This window comes from Clarias gariepinus, chromosome 19, assembly GCF_024256425.1.
Source record: "Clarias gariepinus isolate MV-2021 ecotype Netherlands chromosome 19, CGAR_prim_01v2, whole genome shotgun sequence".
Classification (NCBI taxonomy): Eukaryota; Metazoa; Chordata; class Actinopteri; order Siluriformes; family Clariidae; genus Clarias; species Clarias gariepinus.
In genome coordinates, this window is record NC_071118.1 from 24255527 (window position 1) to 24269358 (window position 13832).

General features: G+C 38.5%; 1 protein-coding gene across 1 annotated transcript in view; it reads right to left on the reverse strand.

The window, feature by feature from the left end:
• sfswap (splicing factor SWAP) overlaps nucleotides 1–12499 on the reverse strand; it is a 126851-nt gene extending 114352 nt beyond the window's left edge. Inside the window, exons 1-4 of the mRNA XM_053478414.1 lie at nucleotides 12163–12499; nucleotides 9197–9360; nucleotides 6989–7120; nucleotides 3631–3710 (exon numbers count right to left, since the gene is read on the reverse strand). Coding sequence (XP_053334389.1) covers nucleotides 3631–3710; nucleotides 6989–7120; nucleotides 9197–9360; nucleotides 12163–12350 — 564 coding nt within the window. The 5' untranslated portion in view covers nucleotides 12351–12499. The remainder of the gene's footprint in view (nucleotides 1–3630; nucleotides 3711–6988; nucleotides 7121–9196; nucleotides 9361–12162) is intronic.
• Nucleotides 12500–13832: the final 1333 nt, after the last annotated feature.

The window sequence follows — 13832 nt, forward strand, 5'->3', positions numbered from 1 at the left end:
AAAATGAAGCATGCGGAGAAGTGCAGATCACGCTTTCCTACGATTGTGTTACGGTGTCGGTGGCTCGCTTCACGAGCCAGAGGAAACAGTCTCTTTTGAAAGCTATTTCATGATAAGGGAGCTAACCGGAATTTTTTTTTAAATCATGAGAAGTGAAGGGAGGGTAGGATAGCAGCAAACTATCAAATTAAATTCAAGAATATATCACTCACAGGTATACAGTCATACAGGTTTCCCCAGGTACAAAAAGCTCAAAAAGACCAATTTTGATTTCAGGGCCATTTTAAGAATGACTCCTTAGAGGTTTAGATCCTTGGAGCTCATGCTGCGTTTCCAAAGGAAACATACTGAGGTGAAAGCAACCTGTCTCTATGAAGGGAATGCTTCAGTCTCTCTCCATGCTAAGCCTTGACAAACACGGCAATCCAAAAGTTCACTGAAAATGACCTTCAGACGCTGCACAAAGCAGCATCTCTCGATGATTAGTTTGCACTGCGCAGCCTGGGGAGGGGAGGGGGGGACGGAGGCGAGGTGGGGGTGAAAAATGGCAGCCGCTTCATTTCATTTTTGGACACCCAAGGACAATTTTTTTTTTTTTTTTTTTTTTTTATAAACAGCTTGCACCCTGACCACTTTAAAGATGAATATTTAAACACTAGGACTGAAAAAAATGTAAATTGCATAAAAACAAATTTCACGGCTTTAGATGTAATGGTATAGCTTTGAAACTTTGCCAATAAACTTGCATTACTACATTGTTCTAGACTCTGAGAGTTTAAATATGGGTCTTTAAAGTGGTTCTGATGCAAGCTCTTCAGCATAGATTTAGTTTCCATAAAGGCTTTCTGAACTGATTCAGAAGTTCACCAGATGGACGATTATAGATAAAAAGTATGCATCCCACTTCCGTGAACATATGTTTAAAAGAAACACACATACATTACTCAAACAGAATACATGCTTATGATAGGAATCCATCACAACACAGTCGTACGTTTTATTTTCATCTGCTTAAAAGTTTGAATCCCTGTTGGCATGCTCGAGTTAATTAATTTGAATGTGCTCATTTTTTTCTTTTTAAATAAACAGCCCCTCAAAACACTCATTAGATGTTTACCAGAAATCTATTTACTCATGCAAAGTTCAAACGCATTTAAACTCTCAAACTGTTTGCTTTGGGAGCAGTGGGCTAAATAGCTTTTATAAGTCCCAGAATAAAAAATATTGACCTTTCGGAAAGCTGTGGAAGCATATTACAAAGATATGACAATGTTTAGAGTGAAAACCATCATTCATGGATGAAACAGACATGAAAAGTGGAGAAAAGTAATAAGTGAAAGAAAGGAAAATGTCTAGGAGCTTCACAAAATCCAAGATAAACAGAAGGGTTTTTTTTCAGTGGTGAATAGAAAACATTTCAATTTGTATTATAGTAAAAAATAAATGTTTTTAAATAAAAAAAAAAAAAAGATATTTGATGAATAATACCCTAACATAACATTCAGATCATAAATTTAACAGTTCTGTGGTATTGGTTTAAAATATGCATCAAAACCTGAAAAAGTTTGTAGTGTGTAGTGCCATGTTAGATTGTGATACCTTATCACGCTCAAACAAGCATTTAGTTCATCAAGCATTAACTTACATTCCTGCTATATTTCTACAATAGACATTTTAGATATGGCTGTACATATGGGTGCTATTCTATACAGTCATGGCCAAAATTGTTGGCATCCCTAAAAATTTTCCAGAAAATCAAGTATTTCTCACAGAAAAGTAGAGCATTAACACATGTTTTGCTATACACTTGTTTATTCCCTTTGGAACAAAACACAAAAAAAGGAGTTTTGTGTGACATTATGTCAAATTTGCTTATTTTCCTCCCTTAAAAAAAAAAAAAAAACTAGTTTTGTGAGAAATTCCCTTTGCTCATTGTAATTGTGCCTGTTAAGTAGAAAAATACTCAACATTCACCCTTACCAAAAAAAAAAAAAGAAACACTTAACAACAACAGATGCTTCAAAAAAATTATGCCGCACTTGTGGTTGTAATGATGTAATCTCCCACCTTGGGATGTTTTGTTCTGCACAGTAAAAAAGTAAAAAAAAAAAAAAAATGAAAGCATTTCTTTTGTTTGCTTGGTCAGTGCACATAAAGCTCTTAAAAATTGCACTTTTACAGTTGCATGCTTGAGGAGCTCCTGGTTATGTTCAAATAAAGTAAACAACAAACATCCATACAAAAATTTTTGACCAACATTATGGCTCAGGAAAAACAACGATGGCTGGCTGTTAAAATGTAAGTACACTCACAGTCATTGCAATATTGGGCTTTCAATGATTTATGACTTATAATAGAAACAATAAAATTTGGGTTTGGTCTCACAATGCCTTATACACTTTTTACACAAAAGTGGTTCTGGATGGAGTAAATAAAATAATCTTCCAAGTAATAATAAAGCCAGGAGAAGCGCTAGCAAAGCCATGTTGAATTTCGCCATTGTTGGAGTGCCTTCCACAAGCCGCCAACATAACACCGGGAAAGTTAAGATGTACACGGAAGTAAGATCTAGCCACTTTGCCCTGTCAAAGTCTGGAAAAAGGTCCAAAACAGTCACCCTAAGTTGAGAGAAAACTGGTTTGGATGGTCAGGAACAACCCATGAACCGGAAGCTGATGTAGAACCAGCGTCACTGTCTACACTTAAGTAGGTTTTATGCAACCACAGACCGAAAGGCTGCCATCCGAGAAAGACGCCCCGTTTCAAGATTGGTTATTACATTGACAGAAAAAAAAGCCTTCTAGATGAAGGTGTTGACCAGAGGTATGTTTGGAGGAGTAAAGCTGATTCTATCATGCTGAGATAACCAGACAATTCCAAACTGATTAGTTGAAATTACATGCTGAGGAAGATTTTACAAGGTTGTAGGCTAAGGGCAACAAGCTGCAACCTTACTTTTAATGCATGAGCGTCTTATGCCTATAAAAGCTTAGTTCCTCGAACAGAGTGGAATTACTAAAAAAAACCATTCACAGATTAGTAATGCTATATGCCATGAGAGAGAGCCTTCTGGTATCCGAACAGGAAGAACAGTGCCGTCCATACTCGCTAACATCTACACCGGTGGTGTTGAATCTTATCCAGAAAGGGCCAGTGGGACTTGGGTGAAGGTTTTAATTCCAAATGAGCACCTGATAGTCTACTGAAAGCCAAAAATGATTAATTAAACATGTGGAACCAGGTGTGGCTTCTGCTTGATGGGAATAAAAGCCTGCACCCCACACTGGATAAGACTCGACACCCCTCGAGTAAGCTTATTTTAATATTCACACACTCTGACGTTTCTTTGTGCGCTTAGATTGTTTGCACGTATCGATTAGGTTCCATAACCGCTTAAATGTAAAACCTGGCATGAGCAGCAAGCACATGGCAGCAATTAATTATTACCTGAAAATGAATAAATAAATAAATGAACAAACAAATCGTCATTTTGCTGGCCCTTCCCTGTAGAACAAAACATTTATGTTTACATGTACACTATTAAAAAAAATACTACATTATAAATCCACCAATCTACCTGAATAACCATTTCCATTGAAAGTTTATAGCTGCACACATCCTCAAACTTACCAGCTCTACATCTGAGGGTATGATTAGTCCAGGGGGCGCTCTGAACGGCTCTTCACCGTCTTCTTCCTGAGGCTCGGGCTCTAAAGAGATGAAAGTATAAGAAGTATAAGAAAACAAAATCGAGTTGCCGGAAACACTTGAGCCATCATAATTATTATTACTACTTTTAATTACTCCGTCTGTCGGTTTAATTAAAAATGTTTATTCTTCTCAACTTCATGGGTTAAAAACGGCTGACCATGGCGTCCTGTGAATGATTACTCTACAAGACAGACATTTTCTCACGCCATGAAGCAAAGCATTACATTTATAATTAGCGCGCTGTGTTAACAATGCGTTTATTATTATTGTTATTAGTATTAGTATTTAACTGGAGCATCGCTACTGGTAATAAAGCTGACCGAATCAGATGGATCCATGTAATAAAGTTTTTTTTTCTTCAACGCGGTAGGGTTAATTAAGTTATTCGGTATCTTGTGAATCGATCCCATAAACTGTCAATTCACTGACTCTAGGCGTTAAACAAAAAATATTAAAAAAATTTAGTCGATTCCGCTCTTCAGTTCATTCACTTGAGCATGCTAATATTTCTTTTAAAATTATTATTTTTAAGCCCCTGAGAGAGCTTGTGCTTGTGTGAGAATGATTCCTCAGGTTCCTAGGATCACTCTCGGAATACGGCTATGCGTCAGGGAACTAAAAACAAAACGGGTCCTTCAGTACTGTACATTCAGGTCGTCAGCCGACTTTATTTTATTGCTGAGCCTAGACCTGAGCAACTGAAGCAATCACAGATCATAACACTGCCTCCAGACGCTTGTACAGCAGCCTCTTTGCATGATGGGTGCATCATTCCATGCAATTCTGTTCTTATTCTGAAACATCCATCACTCTGGAATGGGGCAGTCTGGACTCCTCAGACCACATGACTTTTTCCATCACTCCAACGTTCAGTTTGTACGCTCCCTAAAGCTTTTTTTTCTGTTGAGTCTCACTAACAAGTTGTTTTCTTATGGGGAGACAGTTTAGTTCCAATTGGACCCCAGTTGGTCAGGTCTAGGCTCAGCAATTTTATGTGGCAGTAAAATGAAGTCAGCTGACGACCTGAATGAACCAGGTTATCACATCTATGGAGTTTTTTCTTCCTTAATGGTACAGGCATAACCCAGGACTTAAACGGTGAAAGAGAAAAACCACTTCCATACATGAGCTATACGACACATTTTGTGCTGTAATCAAAGCTGAAATTGTAGGTATGGATGGATGTATGGATGTATGGATGTATGGATGGATGGATGGATACAACACACTGAGGTCACCCAACTAACTGGCAATCTGCTAAGGAACATTCATTTTACATTTAAGGCAGTGATGCAGTCTGGACAGCTTTTTTCTTTCCTTTAAATTAATAATTTAAAAACAGAGAAAAGGAAGTGCTCTCTGCCACCGTCATCGTCATTTCTGCCAAAAACTCAGGAAAAACAATGTTAAAGATGGACCTGACAATACTGTGAGTACTGCCAGCGTGAGGTTGATGCAGATGGACCACCCTGCCTCTAACCTTTGCCAAGGCTTACTTTTGGAGAAGGAAAAAAAAAAAAGAAAAAAAAAAAGATCTGTCTGCTTTCTTGGCTCATAAAAATTTTTTAAAAAAAATGCGGTTTGGATTTCTGCACGACACCAACAATACAACCGTCACTATGACAAACAGTCGGCTTCACTGCTAGACGCCGGATGTGGAGTAAACAAATCAAAAAAACCCTACTGAGAACTAAAGAATTTGAATAAATATTAAGGCCATATTTACTCGACTCAGAAGCTAATATCTCTTTGAAGGCTGAGAACATGGGAGTGCAAGAATGGATAGCGAAAGCTCAGCCCTCACTATTTATTCAACAAGCAGAGCATTACCGAGATGAATAGCCTTTGCGTATAGCCGTCCTGTTTAACTTGTGCCATTGAAAACCTCAATGTTTTGTTGTTTGTTTGTTTTTGTTTTGTTTTTTTTAAGAAAAAAACCTTCAAAATGACAGCTCATTTAACTTTAGAGCATCTGAATAATTCATCATCAATGTCTGAATATATTCATGGCCAAATTTGCATGTTTTCAAGGACTGGCAACTGTTTACCTAGTGAAAAATGACCTAGAAACTAGTTTGAAGAGTTTTCTGCTAGAATCAGACTGGCTTTTAAAGAGCTTTGTGTATCGATCTCAAGTGTCACGGTAAAATTATACGGAAACAGTTTTTAAAATATTATTGCTTAATTTTACAGTTCATCGCGTCACTTTGTACTTTTTGCCAATGTTTGTACTTCAAACACATAAATGTTTTCCTGAACATTAACGCACCGTAGAGCCAAACGTTTGACCATCATATTCACATGTACTTTCTGAACGTCCCATTCCAGACCTTACCCGCTTTGCTGTTATAATAAATGTGGCACCTCCATTAGGGCTTCCCTATTATTGGATATTGGAGTGTGGCTGTGGAGATTTGTCATCAGAGCGTTAGTGAAGTCATCAGACGAGAAAAATCAACCCAAAGGAGTCAAAATCTGAGCAGTCTACTCGACTTTTTTCACTCCATCCTTAACAAAACATATCTTGAGGTGCGGTTCATGCTAGGACAAGAACCTACAGCTGGAGGTCCTACTGAACTACGGTTCAGAAGGTCCCAGGTTCAAACCTCACGACCACCAAGTTAAAAGTCGCTCTGGATAAGTGCGTCTGCCAAATGCCTACAGTACAGGGGTGCGTCATACTCTACAGTAGCAGCTCATTAGCTGAAATCGAGTGTGTGTAGGTGCATTTTTGCTTTGGTGTACGCTACTTCCTTTCCCAAACATCCCTTTGTTATAAAAAAAAAAGGGTTGGTTGTCAATGCTTTGTTTGGCACATGGAATTTGTGTGTGGTTGAAGTTATGTAATTAAAACACTCCTCTGAAACATTCCCACCCACTTAGAGCTGTCCAATGCCAAAAAAATCTTTCAATAAAGAATCCTTTATACGCTCGTCACTGTAGGCAGGCGATGAGAACTCGGCACTTTACTAAGATACTGTTAAATCTCTTGGGTTCAACAAGGACATAGCTAATTCCCAAGTTTGGGGGGTAAATCAGTTTAATACACTTGCACTTCCTGTGTTAAAGGGTAACGTGTGGAATCAGACGACAGATTTTTTTTTTAACATCATTTTAAGTGGTGGAGAAATCTTAGATTCTGAGCCCGAGAGCGCGCAGCAGGGAAGCTCGTGTCCGCTAACAAAAAAAACCTTTCCTACAGCTCACACCGTCACAGTGAATTCTGTCATGACTTGCAACATTGTGTGTGTGTGTGTGTGTGTGTGTGTGTGCGCACCGTTGTCTTTGCTGCCATCCTCTTCCTCAGTGGGCTGCGAGGGGTCGTAATAATCAGCACTGTAGCGGAAAGCCACCGCGTTGTAGGAGCCTTCATCAGCCAAAGCCTCACTTAGCCTTTTATATTCCTCTTCTGCACATCAAAAAGAGAGAAAGAAAAAAAAAAAATTTTTAAATCGCACACAATACAAAAACAACACCTGTGTTACATCTTTTTTTTTTTTTTTTTTATACAAGCAAGACTGTAATTAATTCGGAAGCCAGTGCTGGGAATTCTAACAATGATCTGGATAACTAAACTATGGGGTCTGATAGATATTGTGTCAAATAGAGTCATATTCAGAGTTGAGTTGAGCGTGTGTAGTGAGGAGATAATACTGCAATTATGCACATTAGTATTCAAATCTCAGAATAACCCAGACTCAAACTGGGCTCATGCAGTGCAAGCGGGAGGCATGTCTTAGTTCTTGGTACTGAGGTTTTAAATCAGGAGCCCTTCTCGTTCAAAATCGACTCATGCAGGAAGGTGTATCAAATCCGGTGGCACCGTATGACAAATTTATAAATTTATAAAATATAGACGGAAGGGCTGCCACACCAAAACATAATTATTTGCGTTTAGGAGTCTCTAAATATGAACTAAATTTAACTGATTATAACAATATTGATTGGGCACATTACCGATTAATCATTCATTAACTGATTGTTGATACGAATTAAGCTGATTTACAAATTCATTAACTAATAATGTTTGTTTTGCATAATATTTCGCAGTAGCTCACATCTATCATCCTGTTTGTAATACAGATGTGTAGAGAATGAGATATTAGACGCTGTATTTTAATCACCATGTTTTTCAGTGAGGGTCGAGAGGCAAGAGCAATATTTTCTCCTTAAAGCCTTATGGTTTTATATGATGTTTCTTTAAACTATTTAAACTATGAATATTACACATAACACCACAAAATAATGTGGAAATTTTTAAAACACAACCATATGCATCATCATTATGTTTAGACTAATAGTAGCTCATATTAATTAGAGTTTGCCCTGTTGTATTATATCATATCGTAGCAGACTCAGTGACAGACAAATATTAAATAAGTTACTGTTACTGACTTATCAATTGAAATCATAACATTTCACGTGGATGCTTTAGGTTAACCCCTTATACCCCTCGTCTATGGCTGCATTCCATTCCGAAGTGTACTTCATAGGGTGCTCCCTACCCCCTGCTCTGTTTGCAGAAAATGCCAATAGAGGAACCTTCCTTGACAAAACTTCACTATTTGGAAACACCCTGCGAAGTCACCATCGCAGATATCACGTCCTCTGTGCGTTACCATGGTAACATAAGCACCTCGGATACCCAGCACTCCTGCTGTGGAAATTTCACACTACTGACATTAAATATTGAATATTTATTGAAACAAAAAAAAAATGATACCATTATAAAACAATGTTTTATTTTTTATTTTTTTTTTTACAGATAATTGGCCTATATAATAACTAAGGATTTCTTAATTAAATAAAATTTTTAATTGTGTCCTTTTATAATAATGATAATGAATATATAAATCATTCACCAAAATCCATTTTTTCACGCTCCAGCGAGACGCAGTGAACTAAAGGAGTTTTTTTTTTTTTCCTATTCCCTTGGGTGAAGTGAAGACCCCCTCTGGTGAAGTGAAGACCTGTTGTTCACTCGTTCCCCACACCATTCACAGTTCCCTTTGTACTTAACATTTTCGCCTTCCTGCAGTTTGAATTCACACTTAAACTGGCTGAACGCCCTGTGAAGTATACTTCGCAGGGTACTTCAGGCCATTTGTTGTTGGACTGATGGATCTGACTTGATTTGGCAACAGGTTTTACACTGGATACCTCTGCATTTTTATCTGGGCTTGGACTGGCACTAAGGATGCCCTGCATCTTTTCCTTCGCATGGGAAAAAAAAAAAAACCCGAGCCTTCCACATGGCAGGTGAGAAGCTTACCACTGAGCCACCACACTCCTCCTTTTGGCTGCTCCTGTCAAGGGGGTCGCAACTTGGCATGGGTCTTACGCCGGATTTACTTGGCTTAACCGACGTATAAGCACGTCCTTAAGTAAATACTTGTACCCGATTGGCTGTTAATGTTTCCCCGTTTGCTTTTTCGAACGGCTCTAGCCTGTAATAAATCACAAAACAATTGCTTAAGCTCTGTACCTTGCCTGGCCTCCTCTTCAAGCAGGTCAGTGTGCAAGGCAAGGTATCTTTCCTCATCACACAGCGCTTCGATCCTGGCTTCCTCTTCAGAAAGCTGGTAGCTCTGGTTCCACGAGCCTGCATCATACTCCGAAAGATCATGTAAATGACCGCGGCCATCGTATCTGCAAAATAATTAGCTTGATTAGACAGGAATTCAGCCAAAGCACAAACACAGAACAAATACTCACCGCAACGGGAGAGCCTGAAGGTAAGAGGCTTTTAAAACCGAAACTATTTCTCTTACAAGGCAACTGCACAATCCCTTGGAGGCAAAAAGAAATAAGCATCGCTACTCCAGCACTTTAGGTGTACAGACAAAAAAAAAAAAAAAAAACATTTTTCTTACTATAGACGTACAATCCAATTCTCGACTAAACATTTAAAAGTTTCAAAAGCCCTGGAGTCAAACGTAATAAAACCAAAAAAGCAACTTTCCTCTTACCTTACACGGTTTCATAAAAATGACAGCTTGTACCCCCGTCACTTAATTTTTTTTTTCTTTTAACGATATCTCACGTCATCACTCTTACTTTTATTGCAAAATGGTATATCCACACAAGCCCGAGCACATAAATACCTATCCGCAAGAACCCATATGGACGATTTTTTCCTGCGCTTGCTCCTCTATTCCACTTCTCAGTTCCAGTCTCTTCGTCGAAAGAGAGAAGTGGGCGGTGAGATGGCAATCGGGGCCTGGCACGACCCCTTAGCCTTAATTGCTGGGAAAATAAGGTCTGGGTTACGTGATAGAGAGACACACACATACACATTGGAAACAGGGAACAGATCCACGTATATTAAGGTGGCACCTTGCGAGTTACTTGCATAGGCATAACCACAAATGTCCATGAAATTACATTGAACCAAAACAGAGACACAGAGAGAGAAAGAGAAAGAGAGAGAGAGAGAGAGAGAGAGAGAGAGAGAGGGGCCATCACTGCTGAATCACATCATTATTAATTTTATATGAAAAATTATAATTTTATGAGAACCACCTTAATAGACAGAATGCTTTGACAAAGTTGCAGGTACAGCAGTAGAATTCGCTTTGGCTTTCACTTCAAAAAATTAAATGGATATTATTTTATAATACACTTCCTCGTCCATATATTTTCCATATTTTTTAATTTTGTTCTCCTTTAGAATCAGATTACGGTCGCTCACAAGTTTCCCAAAAGCATCGCACTTTGTTGCTAAATTGTAGAACGTGCTTCAAATCTAAACGTCTCTTCCTACCTGCTAAGACAAGAGTTTCCAGCCCTCTTCCTAAAGTACCTACAACTATTCTGCCTACTTTAGCGTCCTCCCTAGCAGTTACACATGACCTTTGATAATAAAACAATCAAGAAGATACTGCAATTGACTTATCCTTTAGGCTACTAGTAAATTAATTCTTATGCCAGCCCTGTAACAGGAGATTGAGCATTGACCGCATAAACGCTCAATCAATCAGCCCTCTTTCAGAGGTATCTGATGGAGCAAGTGGGTTTTGCAGAACTCAAAATTTTTATTATATGCTTAATTGTGATTCTGTTTAAATCTACACAAGATCCTGGCAACTGTGAAGAAATTTTAAAATAAAATTGACAATTTTTAATGTATTGTACAAGATGGGGCAGCATAATACCTGCCTCTCTGGGCCTCTATTAGAAAAGAAAAAACATGCAGGACAGGGGGTACTTTATAAGCATAAAAAAAGAGCTGGAATGTAATTAGTATATTAATATTAAACTTATGCTCCCGGTTTCTGAAAGTGGTGGGGACGACAGCAGATCACCGAGCCTGCATATTTTCAATGAACTACAGGTTTTTAAACCGAATGCCCTTGCTGACACAATTCTCCACAACTTATCCGGGCTTGGGACCGACACTAGGAGTGCACAAAGCCGTACAACCATTCCCCTAGTGGCTTGGATTAGGGTTAAATCAATATGTTTTTTATCTGACACAAACACAACCATACAGAGTAGGAATATGTAGTAAAACGCTTAGACAACTGTTCCTGACCTACAAAGAAACTGAAAAAAGAATAGAAAGATTTTTCTGCATCAAGAAAAGAGAAAAAAAAAAACTTGAAGTAGGAAAAAAATAAAAAAATATTTAAAGTCTATAAATATCCAGAATGATTTACATTTTATCCTATTGTACACCTGAGCCGGTGCCAACCATGAATAAAATGCGAGGGTTGCATCAGGAAGGACAAAAACCGGCGTAAAACCTGTGTTAAGTTCTTGTGCGGATGGGATGGATCTGTGTTAAGTTCTTGTGCGGATGGGATGGATCTGTGTTAAGTTCTTGTGCGGATGGGATGGATCTGTGTTAAGTTCTTGTGCGGATGGGATGGATCTCAGTGGGAGCTGTCGAAAGACTAACAACACTTTATGGTGCTGGGGTTTGAACCTGCAACCTTCTAATCAGTAGCCTAACACTTTAACCACTGTTTTTTTTTTTTTTAACCATTAAATCTTTGCAACGCTTTTGGGAAAATGCGCGAGAGTTTTCTCCAAAGCGAATTCGACATGCACCACGATGCACAGGCTTCCCTCAAGTCAGATCGAATCATAATGGGTTAAAAAATGAGACATTTTAACTCATTTTTGATAAGAAAAAAAAAAAAAAAGATCTTAGAGGGAGGAATGTGCATCTCTGTATCATGATGCATAGAATCTTTCAGCAAAAGAGCTTTTTTTTTGTTCCTAAATGTGTTTCCTCTCACAGGACAGCATCTTCAGCTTTAAACAAATAACACAAAACAGGCCACGTTATTCTCGATCAGAGGTTTGTTTTTATTTTCATTCTGATGCATGTCACTTGAGCCGCGCGCCTCCAGCTGCAAAAAGGAAGATCCGAGAGTCTTCGGAAGACATGTAAAGTGTGTGGAGGGGTTAAAGAAAGCATTCCCTTTTAAGGTTTGTTCAACCGACCTATCGATCATGAGCTTGCTGTCTCCCATCCAGGGGATGAGGTGCTTGCCCTGCTCGTGGTGCACGGCCCTCTCATCGTCCCGGAAGAGCTTGCACGCGTAGCCGAACACCAGCAGCTCGGCGTACTTGCTGCTCGCGCTCTCCTCCTTCCGCGGCTTGTCCGTTTTACTCGCTCCTCTCCGGTACATTCCGACGGAAACACTTGTCCGAACCGCTCATAAATATCTAACAATTATTATTACTATTATTACTATCACTCCGTTTGAAATAAGCAACTAGCAAGACTAGCCAGCGTGCGCTAGGCTCATTTTCAAAACACTTGCGTTGTCCCCGTTTCCCTTTGAGCATAAGTAGCTTCTTCTACCTTTCTCGCACTTTCGATATTTTTCCACGTACACGCCGCCTCGATACATGTAAAAAAAAATAATAATAATCCTATTTAAAAAAAGATTAAACAAACATATGAACGCCTGAATATTATTTTTTAATCCTCGTTTCAAACCATTATAATAAGAGATCCTTCGTATCAGACGCATTAGTTTGTCGAAAGTGCTAACAGTGAATTAAACGACACTTTATTAATGAATCGATGCGGCGTTTCCGGATGCAGGAGGAGCCAATACTTTATGTCACATAATAATAATAATAATAATAATAATAATAATGATGATAATAATAATAACTTACTTGAATATGTATTTCCCTAAAACAAGTAAAACTATAATCATTATAGCACACCAATTAAAAAAAGTTAATTAATATTTTTAAAAATCAATTAATTAATTAAAATATTAAGGTTATTAGTAACTAGCTGAAGTGCCTTTTAAAAAAAAGTGTGTCGGGTGAAAAAAACTTACTAATACAAAAAAATATGTATTTGTAAGTTGGAGTATCTTACGCCTTTGTTTATGCTATGTTGTACTTCCTTTGTCATCAGTCAAATCCACTCTTTCAGTGATCGGAGAATGAATCACAGATGAGAAATCGGAAAATTAGATCGGATAAAGATGAAGTTCTGTTTTACAACGACCTCAGTGCATTAAAAATTCACTTATACCACATTAGCGCTGTTATTTTAGCTATGAAAATATGAACTATTCCCAGTAAAAAATGACAGTTTAGCTTTTCTGATTAATATCTATTGGTGCAGCTGTTTGTTTACATTGAGCAGGTAGCGCATTAGTATCTTATTTTAAAGTAGATTATTAAACCTGGCACAAAACTCTTCTCGCTTTTTAATTTCACTTATGGTGCAGGTTAAACTTCAGGCAGATATCTAAGTACTGTACTTTAGGACGCGCCCACAGTTTAAACATGCTGAACGTTCTTTCTATGGATTTCCTCCGGGTACTTCAGTTTCCTCCCAGGGTCTATTGACATACGGTGTAGTCTGATGTAACTCGTTTCCAACTTACCTGTGACGGCATGGCGGTGTAGTGGTACTGGCACATTGCACCTCCAGGGTCCAGGTTTGATTCCCACCTTGGGGCATAGAGTTTGCATGTTCTCCCTGTGCGTGGTGGGTTTTCTCTGGATACTCTGGTTTCCTTCCACAGTCCGAAGACATGCAGGTTAGGCCAATTGCTGTCACAAAATTGCATGCAGCGTGTGAATGACAATCGCCCATCGAGCTAGCAACCTTAAGCAAGTTACCCCTAAATTAACCGCCA